General features: G+C 50.8%; 1 protein-coding gene across 1 annotated transcript in view; it reads right to left on the reverse strand.

The window, feature by feature from the left end:
* tmem260 (transmembrane protein 260) overlaps positions 1 to 13,760 on the reverse strand; it is a 32,343-nt gene that overhangs the window by 1,226 nt on the left and 17,357 nt on the right. The window contains exons 4-13 of the mRNA XM_035403124.1: positions 9,142 to 9,319; positions 8,925 to 9,038; positions 8,649 to 8,828; positions 7,677 to 7,717; positions 6,360 to 6,446; positions 4,891 to 4,999; positions 3,595 to 3,767; positions 2,156 to 2,327; positions 1,883 to 2,022; positions 256 to 432 (exon numbers count right to left, since the gene is read on the reverse strand). Coding sequence (XP_035259015.1) covers positions 256 to 432; positions 1,883 to 2,022; positions 2,156 to 2,327; positions 3,595 to 3,767; positions 4,891 to 4,999; positions 6,360 to 6,446; positions 7,677 to 7,717; positions 8,649 to 8,828; positions 8,925 to 9,038; positions 9,142 to 9,319 — 1,371 coding nt within the window. The remainder of the gene's footprint in view (positions 1 to 255; positions 433 to 1,882; positions 2,023 to 2,155; positions 2,328 to 3,594; positions 3,768 to 4,890; positions 5,000 to 6,359; positions 6,447 to 7,676; positions 7,718 to 8,648; positions 8,829 to 8,924; positions 9,039 to 9,141; positions 9,320 to 13,760) is intronic.

Raw genomic sequence — 13,760 nt, forward strand, 5'->3', positions numbered from 1 at the left:
ACACTGAGGTCAGAATTCAAGCAACATTTTAAAACCTTACTCAGGATTAAATTCAATTTCTTTTCTTGGCAAAATTTTTTTTTTTTTTTTAATTCGCCAAGATTAAACAGCCAAACTGCAATCACAGAACTAAAATTTAAGGACAACTCTGGACTGAATTCTGGCCCCAAGACTGTAGAGCAGGCCGGGCTTCCACAGAAACAACCCAAATGCTCAACGAAATCCCGAAACCAGCCAGCGCAGATCTGAGCGCACCTGTCGTGTGGCTCGGTCCAGTTGTACAGGTCCCGGGTGCGCTGGGCCCACTCCTCCGGGTGGAAGCGGGTCTGAGCCGGCACCAGCTGATCGCAGACGCCCCAGGGCCAGCGGGAGAAGCTCCTCTGCCAGCTGGGGTCTCCCTCGGGCAGCCCGATGCAGGCGAAGACGGGCCTCCTGCGGATACAAGGAGCACCGCACGGCTGTACCAAAAACTAACCTCTCACAACACAACTGACCTCTCACAACACAAACCAACCACACACAACACAAACCAACCACTCACAACACAACTGACCACTCACAACACAAACAACCACTCACAACACAACTGACCACTCACAACACAACTGACCACTCACAACACAAACAACCACTCACAACACAAACCAACCACTCACAACACAACTGATCACTCATAACACAAACAACCACTCACAACACAACTGACCACTCACAACACAAACAACCACTCACAACACAAACCAACCACACACAACACAAACTAACCACTCACAACACAAACCAACCACACACAACACAAACTAACCACTCACAACACAAACCAACCACACACAACACAAACTAACCACTCACAACACAACTGACCACTCACAACACAAACCAACCACACACAACACAACTGACCACTCACAACACAAACCAACCACACACAACACAACTGACCACTCACAACACAAACAACCACTCACAACACAACTGACCACTCACAATTAACCACTCACAACACAAACCAACCACACACAACACAAACTAACCACTCACTTCACAAACCACTCACAACCAACCACACACACATCACAAACTAGCCACTCACAACACAAACCACTCACAACTAACCACACACACATCACAAACTATCCACTCACAACTAACCAGTCACAACAGAAACTAACCATTCACTACACAAACTAACCACTCACAACACAAATTATCCACTCACAACACAAACTATCCACTCACAACACAAACTAACCATTCACAGCACAAACTAACTGTAACACAAACTAACTGTAAACACAAACCACTCATAACACAAACATTCTCATTCACACCCCTGCTTACAGGAGCAGTGAGAAAGAACTATGCCAAGAAAAATAAATGTACAGGCTCACTTATTAGGCGAAGCACTGCTGCTCTGCCCTTGACCAAAGTGTTTTTTAACCAGAACCGCCACAATATCCAGCTGGCTAAAATGGATATTTTCAAAAGCTACAAAAGTTGGCCCAGGCCCCTACCAAAGAAATGAATAACATGCGGTTTCTGTATATGTGGGGTTAAGTTAGCCCCCGGAGAAGGTTTAGTACAATCTAATCTGAAGAGGGCCTAGAACACAAGGGCCTGGCACACAGTGCACTCACATGCGGACAAGCATTTCTACCCTTTTCCCACAAAAAACCAAGCCCTGGGGGTTAATCCTGTTGGTCAATATTTTGTGCTTTAAGATGCCATTGTTTGCCAAGCAAACACTGCCACCTGGTGGAGGGAAACATACCCAGCTTCGACAATTCCCATATTCTGTTTTAGCCTTTCTCAGTATATCCTCTGTACCTGCACTAATTAAAACACACTCCCAAATAAATGAGGTAAATGAAGACTCCCTCACTGTGGGTTGTGGGCCAGGAACTGCTCTAGACTGAACGTGTTCTTCTCCTCCGATGGCAGAGGGTCCCACAGGAGGCCTGGGAAGTGCACCCTGCTGAGGTGCTGCCCCAGCTTCGGCACATACCAGGGGTATGTCATCATCTGCGGGGAGAAAGCACGGCGAAGCCAGTCACGTACACCTTCCCGGACTCGAGCAGCCAATCAGAGGAGCTCAGCTTGAGCTGTTGATCTGAGAGAACCAATCGGCGTTCGCCCTTTGCTCCGGGGCTCTGACCTCCTGGTCGACGAGGCTCACGTCGGGCCGCAGCCCCTGACAGTAGTGCAGGTAGCGCAGGGTGTTCCCCGGCAGGTCTCCCCGAGTCAGAACCATGGAATTCTGGGGGACGGAGTCCAGAACGCCCCTGGCGAACCTCTCCACCACGTCACTGCGGCTCAGATCACAGTCCCTGTGACACACACGCACGCATTGCCACAGTGACAGAATCAGCATGCAGAGAAAGCCAGCACTGTGACAGAATCAATACACAAAAAAAACGCATTTCCCTATACTTATCAGTACCGCACCAGAGAGGGAATGCGATGCTGCAGCACTGCAAACCACACTCTGTTACACAGTGCTAACATCATTCAGCCACACAGCACTCCAATCTCAGGAGTAGCTGTGTGTGTGTAAGAGTGTTTGATGTCTTGATGTGTTTGATGCACACGCTGAGTGTGTACCCATATTCCTGATGTAGGTTTTGTTCTGTTTAAGCAGCGTACATTTTCATAGTGTTCCTTGGCAAGTCATCATTTTCCCTCTATCTCTCTCTTCCCTCCCTTGCTCTCTCGCGCTCGCTCTCTCTCTCCAATCCCCCCCCGCCCAGCACTCTGCTCTCTCTCCCTCAGGCAGGAGCCCCCGCTGAGATGCTCTGTGATTTGACTGTCTGATCAGCGGCGGGCGGGCGCCATGTGAACCGACAGCGCCGTCCAGGTTGCGCACCTGATCAAAGAGGCGCTCTGATGTCTCGCAAAGTAGCTCGTTAGCGTAATCTGCTGACTCCCATCGCCGAACGTCTCGAACGGCGCGTTAACGACTCCGTTATCGGGCGGCCCGGCCGTCATTCCGGACCCCCGCGAAGGGAGGAGCGGAACGGCGGGGTTTCCCATGGGGCTCTCCCTTCTCCCTAAACGCACTGCCGCGCGCTGTCCTGGGCCTGGAGACCGGGGTGCTCCAGTCAGAGTGAGTCACATTTGGGGCCTGGCGCTGCCTAGTAACAGGCGTCCCGCTCCAAGGCTGGACTGGAGCGCTTCTTAGAGGCTGGGACAGTGACCGGTGGGGTGGGGGGGTGAAGGGTGGTAACGGTGAAGTGGGGTGCAGACGCGACTGGTACAGACGGACTTTACTGCACTCCTTGTGCAGTCCGCTCTCACTGCAGCTGAAACTGTGAACTTTTAAACCTGTCTCTGTAACCCCCACTGCTCCCGCCCCTGTTCAGCTGTGCACCTCACAATGATTAGTGTGTGCACATACACAGAGCAATACTCAGCACTCTTACTCAACACTTATACTGACACACTCCTGTCATAGCTCTTCTGTATTTATTCAAGAGCAAAGCAGGGATCCTCTGTCCATGCAGACCTCCAGGCATTACTGAAGGCCCTGGCTGCAGTGCTGCAGGTGGCGATCTCTCTCCTTCTTCACTAGTCCCCCAGCTCTCCGCTGCTGCTCACCTGTGGTTGGAGTGCGCCAGGTGTGCCACCAGCATGGCGGTGAGGGCCCAGCCCCCAGCGCTCCACAGTGCCCCTCTGCCCAGCCACTGCTCCAGCGCCCCCTGCAGGCCGCTCAGGCCCAGTCCCGCCAGAACGCACAGGGCTGCATCGCTCTGCAACCAGAACCGCTCCACCTGAGCAGACAACGCACAGGCAACACACACAAATACACACACACAGAGAAGCGTGCACACACACATACACACTCACACACACACACCCACACCCACCCACAAGCACACACACAGATACAACCACATACACACGCACAAACATACACAACCACACACACACAGAAACACAAACACACAGACACACACACACCCACACACGTATGCACACAGACACAAGCACAGACACACAAGCACAAGTGTCAGGAGAACAGCACAGCCCAACAGGTCACTTGCTTGTTGTCCTGTAATTCTCATCTGTGTTGCTGTTGTAGCAAGGGCTTGTGTGCTATCCTTTTAACAGGGCCCAAAGAGCTACAATCCAGACGATTTTACGGGTCTCTCTCTAAATCATCAAGTGCTAAATACCTTTAACATGTGGACTAATTAAGCTTAATAATTAATCTAATTTAGTAATTAAGGATTTGGGTGAAACCTCCTCAGGACCAGATTTGCCAACAGGGTATTTTTCCCCACAACTAATACAGCAGAGTCTGACCTTACAATAGCTTTTTCAATTTGAGGACTTATTGCTCAGTAATTACTGAATACAATGGCATGTCTTGTTAGTCTGTTATTCCTGCCAGGGTGTTATTTTACAAAGGTTCCTCTAAACCCTGCACAGTGCTATGAGTGAGCCACACACTGTCCAGTCAAATTCCACCCGCTTTGCCCTGAGGACTGTGATTGGAGGAAACTGAAGGACTACAGAGTAAAGCTATGACACTTCAACAATTGACCTTACACAGCCTTGGCAGGTAGCAAATGGCTGCTACAGACAAACCAAAAATATTTTGCAACATCTATCAACAGCAGCACTGATATCTTCATAAAAGAATCAAAGGACCACATAGATCACACCACCCGTAAAATTCACACAAAGAAACAGAATCACTACAAAGACGTTCTATTTTTAAAATGTTGAATGAGTGCACTCGCTGGACTGCCATAATCAAGTAAGACTACGTCAGAACTATCAAGAAATAACTTTCACATACACTGTAACTCCTGCTATCAGACAGAAGTAGCCGTTAGCATCATCTGTTGTGAACATTCATTCAACGACGTATCAATCCCCACCACTCACCACGCCCAGGAGGAGGGGCTTATTGATGTCCAGGTTGGCCCTCCAGGCGAAGAACAGTGAATACAGTAGCAGCATGCTTACCAGCAGCCAGGGCAGGACACAGCGCCTCCTGCAGGTTCACAAGCAGCATGCCTTTCATATCCAAAGACCTCATATAGGCAGATCCACACCCTTTACTCAGATACACCAACTCACTCTGACAAGCATAAACACACACACCCACCAACACACACACACACACTCTCTCTCTCTCTATCCCATGAAGAAACACATACTCCCTCTCACAGACAGAAACACACTCTCACTCTCTCACAAACAGATGCACACACACTTACTTTCTCAATGACAGAAACACACACTCATTATCTCTCAGATAGCAGTGAGTGAGTGAATGTGAGTTTAAGTGAATGAGTGTGTATGTGTATGCATGTATAAGTGAGTGAGCGTGTGCATGTGTATATGAATTTGTTTGTGTGTATGTGTATATAAATGAGTGAATGTGTATGTGTGTCTAAGTGAGTGAGTGTATGTGTGTATGAATGTGTTTGTGTGTATGTGTATATAAATGAGTGAATGTGTATGTGTGTCTAAGTGAGTGAGTGTATGTGTGTATGAATGTGTTTGTGTGTGTGTGTATATGTATATAAATGAGTGAATGTGTATGTGTATAAGTGAGTGAATGAGTGAGTGTATGTGTGTATGTGTATGTGTGTATAAATGTGCATGTGTGTATGTGTGAGTGTGTGTATGTGTGTATAAGTGTGTATGTGTATGTGTGTATAAGTGTGCATGTGTGTATGTGTGTGTGTGTGTGTGTGTGTGTGTATGTGTTTGTGTGTATAAGTGAGTGGGTGAGTGTATATGTGTGTATGTGTATGTGTGTATAAGTATGTGTGTGAGAGCACTGTTTCTCCCAGCAGCCAGCCCCTGGCCCTGGGGAGGTGCTGCAGTGCGTTGCTGCTGAATGGCTGTTATCTCCCTGAAAGAGGCGCTCTTTGAAGCGGCTGCTATCTGTGCCTATTAAAGCGCTCCTGACCTGCCCCTGTATGAGCGTGGAGACAGGGGGTCCGGGCCGCCCGGGGGGAGGGGGGGGCCGTCCCCCGCGCCCGTCTCCCGCGCCCCTACCGCCTCCTGGCACCGCCCGCCTTTATCAGCGCACCTCACACAGACACTGGCACACACGCCTCGGTAATGAATTGGCGCCCTCCCCCTTCCCACGATGCCCGAGAAATTTGCCACCCTCTGGATCTCTCGCACGCAACCGGGCCCAGACCCTGCCCCAAGACAACCAGCCATTCACCTCTCTCTTCCACATCTTCACACACACACATAAACATTCACACACCTTTCACAACTCTCTTTCACATCCAAAGGTACACAAACACACAAGCTAAAGGAGAGAGAAACCAGGGAAATTGTGAAGGTGTAAACACTGTTGGCAAAAGATAGTTTTGGCGCAGAGATCTCACCTGTCACTGATGGACAGGAAGCAGGCAACGCCAGCAAGAATGAGGACAGGAAGAGACAGGTCAGCCACACAGTGGTCCAGCTGAGCCCTTGGACAGACAGACAGACACCATGCTGACTGACAGACAGTTTCACTGTACATGCCCCACCTGTCCCAGAATGAACACTGCTAACTGCATAAACACATCCATGTCTGTCCCTGAACACAAGCGTCTGCATCTGCTGCGTGTGTGCGTGCGCGTGCGTGCGTGAATGTGTGTGTTTATGCGTGTGTGCGTGCGTGGGTGTGTGTGCACGTGTGTGTATGTGCGTGTGTACATGTGTGTGTTTGTGCATGTATATGTGTATGCGTGTGTGTGTGTGAGTGCGAGCGTGTGTGGGTATGTGTGTGTGTGTGTGTGTGTGTGTGTGGGTATGTGTGTGTGTGAGCGTGTGCGTGTGTGTGTGGGTATGTGTGTGTGTGACAGAGAGAGATAGGGAGCGCATGTGAGGTGCTCCCTGTGAGGTTATGTCCATACAGCAGAACGCTTGTCACCATCCTCCGTGTTCACCTCTCTCACTCAACATCAAGGTGTGCCTGTCTGTCACCCAGCAGGGGGGCCGGGGGAGGGGGGTGGGGCTGCTTCATTTGAGCGCTCTGTCCATCATCCGCGCTAAATGGCAGAACAGGGATGATGGGGGGGGCGGGGTGGGGGGTGGGGGGGGGGGACCGCAATCTCTCCAGCGGCATTGCAGAGTCTGTCATCACTGCCTGTCACGCTTTCCCGCCAGAGCTCTGTGATCATTTCAACCGCTGGAGAAACACAACATGGAGATTTGGCCCCACCAAACGGGTTCGGCTCTGCTCCCGCGGAAGAATGGAGTTAGAGGAAGAACAAAGGACGGAGAAAAGAAGCGGAGACGGGCTCGATTACGGGCGGGGTCCTCCTCGGCAGCCCTGGCGCTCGCCGGCTACGCCCGCGGAGTTTAGCCGCGCGACGGCTTCGGAATGCAGACGAGCCTCGTTCGCTCCGGCAAACAAAACTCATTCAGACAAAAAACCAAACGAAACAAACGAAAAATAATTACAGACAGACGCAGTCACGTCACACTGTGAGTCCACGCACCTGAGAGACGGGACACATCGAACAAAGGAAGACACCGCACACATCGCTGTCTTTAAAACGATTCGGTTTCATTCTTAGTGCCTAAATAATGAAATGAACTACAATTACCATCAGCCAATGCAAAAGGACATCACTGTGTGTCGTGTAAAAGGCCTTAAGGAGCAGAGAGCGGGTTAAAGTGGAGGGACACAGAGCAGGGCGGGTGGTACTCACTGCAGCATCGCGGCCAGGCTCACCGTCCTCTCCGTCTTAGCCTGTTGTCGCACAAATCAGAGAGAAGCAGGTCCGTCACGCTCTAATCTCCCCGGGGCCCCCCGGGGCCCGGCCAGCCAGACGCGAGCGGAGGCCACGGGGCAGCCGGCGAAAAACCGCCGCGCCTTTTCCGCCGGGTCCGATTAAAGAGGGGAGGCCGTCCGGGGCGGGCGGGGGGTGTCAACGGCTACACTTATCTGCGTATTTACGGGGAGCGGGGGGGGGAGCCTGATGGAACGGTCCGGAAGGGCTTTGAGCCGGATGGGATTGCAGAGGAGCCCGGCGCTTAAGAGCGTTTAGAAAGCTCATTTGAGATCGGGGCGAGGCGGGGCTAGCCACCGGGGCCCAGCGCGTGGATTACGGGCGCTAGCGCGTCGGCACCTCGGCGAGCGACAAAAAGCGCTTCCTCACAGTTCATTTCTATGTGCGGCGACGGGGAGATGAACGAGGCCCACAGATCAGCTTCAGCCACCGCAGCAGAGGGTTACTTTCAAAAGGTGACTGTGAGGTTAAAAAGTTCACTGCACCGCAAAAACCAAAAACATATGTAAATCTCAACAAGCAAGTTAGTCTTATATTTAGACTTTAAAACCTTAATTCTATTACGTTTTTGCTAAATAGGACAAAATAATGTCAATGAGGTGAGACAGTTGGACTCATTTCAAGATTTACCACTAGGGTAAGAAATTTTCACTTGTCAAGCAAACTGACTTTAAACAAGACAATATTTTCTACTTGAGAGAAAGAAATAAGATTTTAAGTCTCATTGCAACTAAGACACTTGTTAAGGCAGACTTTATGGTAATGTGTGTGTGGGACCAAGAGGGCAGAACTGGGCTGAAGGAGATGCATGTGTGTACACGCCGTGTGTCCGACAGTGCGCATGTGTGTGTGTGTGTGAGAGAGAAGAGGAGGGAGAGGAAGAGGTCGTACCAGGCTGAAGGTCCCGTACTCCGCCCTCAGTAGGTGGGTGAGCAGGCCGGGGAGGGAGGTCTGGTCCCCCCAGCTCCAGCGCGCCCAGTTCAGGGAGGAGGACACGGGCAGGTAGGCGTAGGGCAGGAACCCTCCCAGGAAGCACAGCCCCAGCACAGCCAGGCCCCGCAGTGACAGCTCCTGGCAGACAGGGGGCGACGCGCGGTGAGTCTCCCAGCCCACTCGCTCGAGGAGAGGCTAACAGCTACAGCATAGCTACCTGGGTTCTTTACTCACCTGCTGGGAGTGGAGACGCAGCAGGACCCACGGGACGATGACTGCTACGTACAGCACCAGCGTGTGTTGGTTACACAGGCCCAAGCCACAGCACAGCGCCCCCCACTGGGCAAACTAACAGAGCGGGAGAAAAGTTCATTTAAAACACAACACAGAACCCTGCAGGCAAGTGTGAGGACAAGTAAAATGGGTGCTGTGAGGCCGGGGGGTGTATCACCTTCCTCCTCTGGGGGGCGCTGTCAGCGTGGTGGAAACAGGCAGCCAGGGAGAAGAGCAGCCCTACAAAGAGGTTGTTAAGGGAGAAGACCTCGGCAACCATGGACCACTGCCAGACCAGCCTGGACACAGCAAACCCCGCCCCGGCAAGGACCGCCCCCGGCCCTGCTCCGCCCACCCTGGGGGGAGAGAGATGAGGGAAGGGGAGAATTATTCCAGCGCTACTTACTTCCTAAAACATGTTTACTGCTGGAGCATTTCTGACCCAGGTAAAAACTTACAGTATGTTCTTACCTAATTTCCATTTCACAAAAATTATGTACATTTTAATTAGTCAAAAATGAATATACCAGTATAAATTTGCATATATACACACACAGATATTTAATGAAGTAATTTGGGTTGAGACCCATTTTCAAAGCAAGAGCAGCCCACCAAGTCCAGCTGCTTAACCACTCAACCCAATCACATAAATACATTGTAAAATGGGCTCCATACACTCTGGCAAGAATAGCATGAACAGAGTTATGAAAGGGTCCTATAAAATCAAAATGGAGAATGGGAAAACCTTTACAGTACGACTATGAGTGTAATGCAAGACTGTTGGAATTTTAACTGATTATTGTATCCATTTTTGTTTTAAAAAAAGCTCCCAACATTCCCATAGTCTTTGAGCGCTGGCCTCTGTGCTCATCCCCCTCTGCAGCACAGCCAGCCACAGCTCCCCACCACGGGAGATATCCTCCGCAATTTAAATGTTTCCACAAAAGTTCTCCCCCCCCTTTCTTTCCCCCCTTCTTCCCCGTCCTCCATCTCTTTAGCAGTAATTGAGGCAAACTTGGGATAATCTGTCATACGCTAAGACCCACCACTTATTAAAGAGAGACAGAGGGAGAGGAAGAGAGAGAGGGAGAGAGAGAGAGAGAGTACAAATGAGAAAAAAGGAGAGGCTAAGAAAAAAGGAGCGGAGAGAGTGGAGCGGATGGCGGGGGGGAGGGGAGGTGTGCAGAGAGTGTGTGAGGATGGAGGATGAAATGAAGAAGAAAAAAAAAGTTGAGGGAGGGGAAAGAAAAAAAAAAAAAAAACCAGCCCAGTCCCCAGCATGCTGGCTCTGAAATTTGAGCAGGCTTGACAATTAGGGAAGTCAGGCAGTATGGCCCTATCCTCCATTGTGTGGAGTGGCTTAGAGTCCTCATCAGCCTATCAGCTAACTGACAGGCAGAGAGCTGCTCTATTCAGAGCCGCAGATATACGCTGCAGGCCAAACGGCTGCCAGGTCCCTTATGACCCCACAATCCCTTGCCGGTGACAGCTTCAAGCTCCATAGCAAATTAGGCGCTCTCACATTACAATCGCAGAAGACAGATTCCATTAACGGTATCTGAAATTGAGTTGAGAGCGGGCCCGTTATCAGACCTGACTCATAAGCACCGCCATTAATCACAGGCATGATACCATTTATACATTTCCAGCTCTCTGGCTGCCGCTGTGATAGTCAGCCACAAAAGGCCTGATGAGACTTAGGGAAGGGAACAATGGAGCTTTCTGAGGAAAGCGCAGTAAATCAGGAAAAAAAGGAGAAGGGAGAAGGGGGGAAAAATAACTCTCGCTGACTACTTCTCGTTTTTTTACCCCCCCACCCCCCTCTTTTCATTCTTACTCCCCTTCCTCTCTTCTTCCTCTTCTCCTACGTCGCCTGTGAGGGAACAGGGGGGAGGATTGGTAGTGGGGTGGGGAGTGTGTGTGTATGCGTGTGGGGGGAGGAGGGGGGCAGGGGGGGGGTTCCTGCTAGGAGATAGCGCATTTTTTTTTGCTGAACCGCTCCAGGAATTAGTTGTCATCCGGGCGGTAAGGTGGGGGGGGGGGGGTGTGCGTTGGGGGGTTTGGTGGCAGCTTTTCCTTGAGGTGCGTGGACCCCCCGCACCCTCAATTCTACCCCCCCTTGCGCGGTAATTAACCCTTGGCGCACGCTCTTAGCGGGGGGGCTGATGTTGGGGGGGGGGCATCCTGGAAGGAGCTGCCAAGCGCAGTCACCGGGAGACGCGATTCGCTCGCTCGCTCTGTTTGACTCCATTTGAGGAGATGATGGCTCGCTCTACAGGACCGTCGCTCGCTCACGCTCTGGCGTTGCCGATGACCCGTCTCAGGACGACGGAATACCCAGGGCCTGACCGATGACACCCTTGATTAGGGCTGGTCTCTACGATAAAACCAAAACTAGTTTGTTCACAACCCTTCCCTCGTTCCGAAGTTAAGGTGTGACACGTGTATTGCGGTAGGTTACAATTCAGACCATACACAGCAGGGATCCACATGTCACCTGTCAATCACTACAGGCACTACTAAATGGCTTGAAAGGGAAGTCCCAAAAAAACACAGGGGAACAGGGTCAAAGCCTTATTACTGTACATCCAATATTATTTGCCAAAAACAGAAGAAAAACAAACACGACAAACTGAGCAGAATAGGCTGGCCTCAGAATAACCCATATTGTCTTGTACACTCCGATCCTAACAAAGTCAGGGACATAGTGTGAATTAGCCCTGAGTCTGGAACACAATGACTGTCAGGAGCCCCAACACGCTGGGTGCTAATACAGGCTGACCCCGCGCCTCTGATCCCCCCCTTCAGCGCAGGCCGCAGGCTGGGGGTCACGACCTTCGCACCCCCGACCCCCTCCTCCGAGCCGCCGCGCACCTAGGTGGGACCCTGGAGCCACCTTCAGAATCCCAACCCTTCCATCACCGGCAGCTCAACGCGAAGCCACGCCCACCCGCGGCTCAGTGCAGCGCGACACGAGGCCACGCCCCCCCCCCCCCCCCCCCCCCGACAAGAGCCGGCCTTCACCTGTGAGAGAGGACAATGATGCCGTTGTTCGCAGACCACAAGGGCTCTCCTTTGTACTGCTCTCACCAGGCCATTTTAAAAAAGCTGGAAAAAATCACTTAAAGAGGTGGGGAAAAATAATTCAAACAGAAGTGGTGGTGGGTGGGAGCACCAATTCCAACAGACTCCCCCGGGAACACCCACCACCTTGGACAGATTTGGGCAGCTAGGACCTGCTGTCCAGGACCAGGAGGACACCCCAACACTGCTGAAACCCTCCAAACCCTTCACCACACCTCCAAACTACTACACCCCCCGATCCACCCCACCCCCCCCAAAAAAAAAAAACTGACCTCAGCCAGGCGTTAGTGCCATTGTCCCAGTAGGGCCCTGTAGAGGAATTCCAGCAAATTGAACCAGTTCACAGAAACAATGGAACAGAGGGGGTCTGAGATTCCTGGCTCACAAAGCAGCTCATAACAGGAGCATTTTCAATATGTTCTTTGGAATTTCTTCATTTGACAGGCCTGTGCAATTAGACAAAGGGAATCTGAGTAAACACAAAACACAATTTTTAAATAATTATTTTATTTATTTAATGAAAAAAGTTATGAAACAACTATATCACACATTTTAGCCTACATTGCAAGGTTTTAGTCTTTGATGAAGCGTCTGTTGACACTGACAATGTTACCACAGCTACAGGGGAAGGAGCAAGCAGCATCAAGACTGACAGCAGCTGTCAAACATTTTATTACAACCCGACTGCATTAAAGTTACCATCTAAAACTGCCAAATAATCATGGAAAGCACTAAAAACAGGAACACGGAACTGCCAAAAAAGAAAAAGACAAAAATCATGGAATCCGTGGCACCTGCCACTTCTGTGACAAACACCCAGCCCTAGAAATAATCACTCTTTGGGAAGAAAAAAAAGATGACCAACAACTTCCCACACAATGTTCCTATTCCACCCCAGCAATAATCAAACTCCTTGCAGCATTGCACTCTCTTGCATCTGGATTAATTCAATGGAAAATTGCCGGTTCAGCTAGAATAACACAGCTTGCATGTTGTCCTTCGCTGTACGTAGTGCTGGATACTCTCTGATGACAACATCAATTTCCCCACATCCAATGAAGATAATCAAAACATTGAACTGGAGTTTTTTGAACTGCACCTTTTAAGTAATAAGCTGTAATAAGCTTTTAAGTAAATAAGACGTTAATTTCACGCAGAGTACGTATGCACCAACATACCCTCGCCAGGGTCAGCTTAGGTGTGTGTGTGTGTGTGAGAGAAAGAGAGAGAGAGAGCACCTGTACACATATGTGTGAGTGTGTGTGTGTGTGTGTGTGCAAGAGAAAGAGAGAGAGAAAGAGAGAGAGCACCTGTATGCATATATATATATGTGTCTGTGTGTCTGTGTTTCTGGGTGTGTGTGTGTGTGTGTGTGTGTGTTTCTGGGTGTGTGTGTGCGTGTGTGTGTGTTTCTGGGTGTGTGTGTGTGTGTGTGTGTGTGCGTGTGTGCATAAGCGCATGTGCATGCACGTGCCCTGTGTTGCACGCTCCTGCGGGGTCAGCATCCGCAGCCCCCCCCCCCCCCCCCCCCGGTCTGTGAGCACGCGGCTCCTGCAGGAGAAGCAGGATAAAGAGAGGCGCAGGTTTCCCTCAGACCGCGAGACAGGCCATTCAGCGTGCAGCCAGAATGAATCACCGCAGTCCCCCTCCCCGCTCAAACAATGCGCTGGCTCGCACCACAATTTCCACAAGAATGCCGTCTTAATCTGCACC

The sequence above is a fragment of the Anguilla anguilla genome, chromosome 1, assembly GCF_013347855.1.
Source record: "Anguilla anguilla isolate fAngAng1 chromosome 1, fAngAng1.pri, whole genome shotgun sequence".
NCBI lineage: Eukaryota > Metazoa > Chordata > Actinopteri > Anguilliformes > Anguillidae > Anguilla > Anguilla anguilla.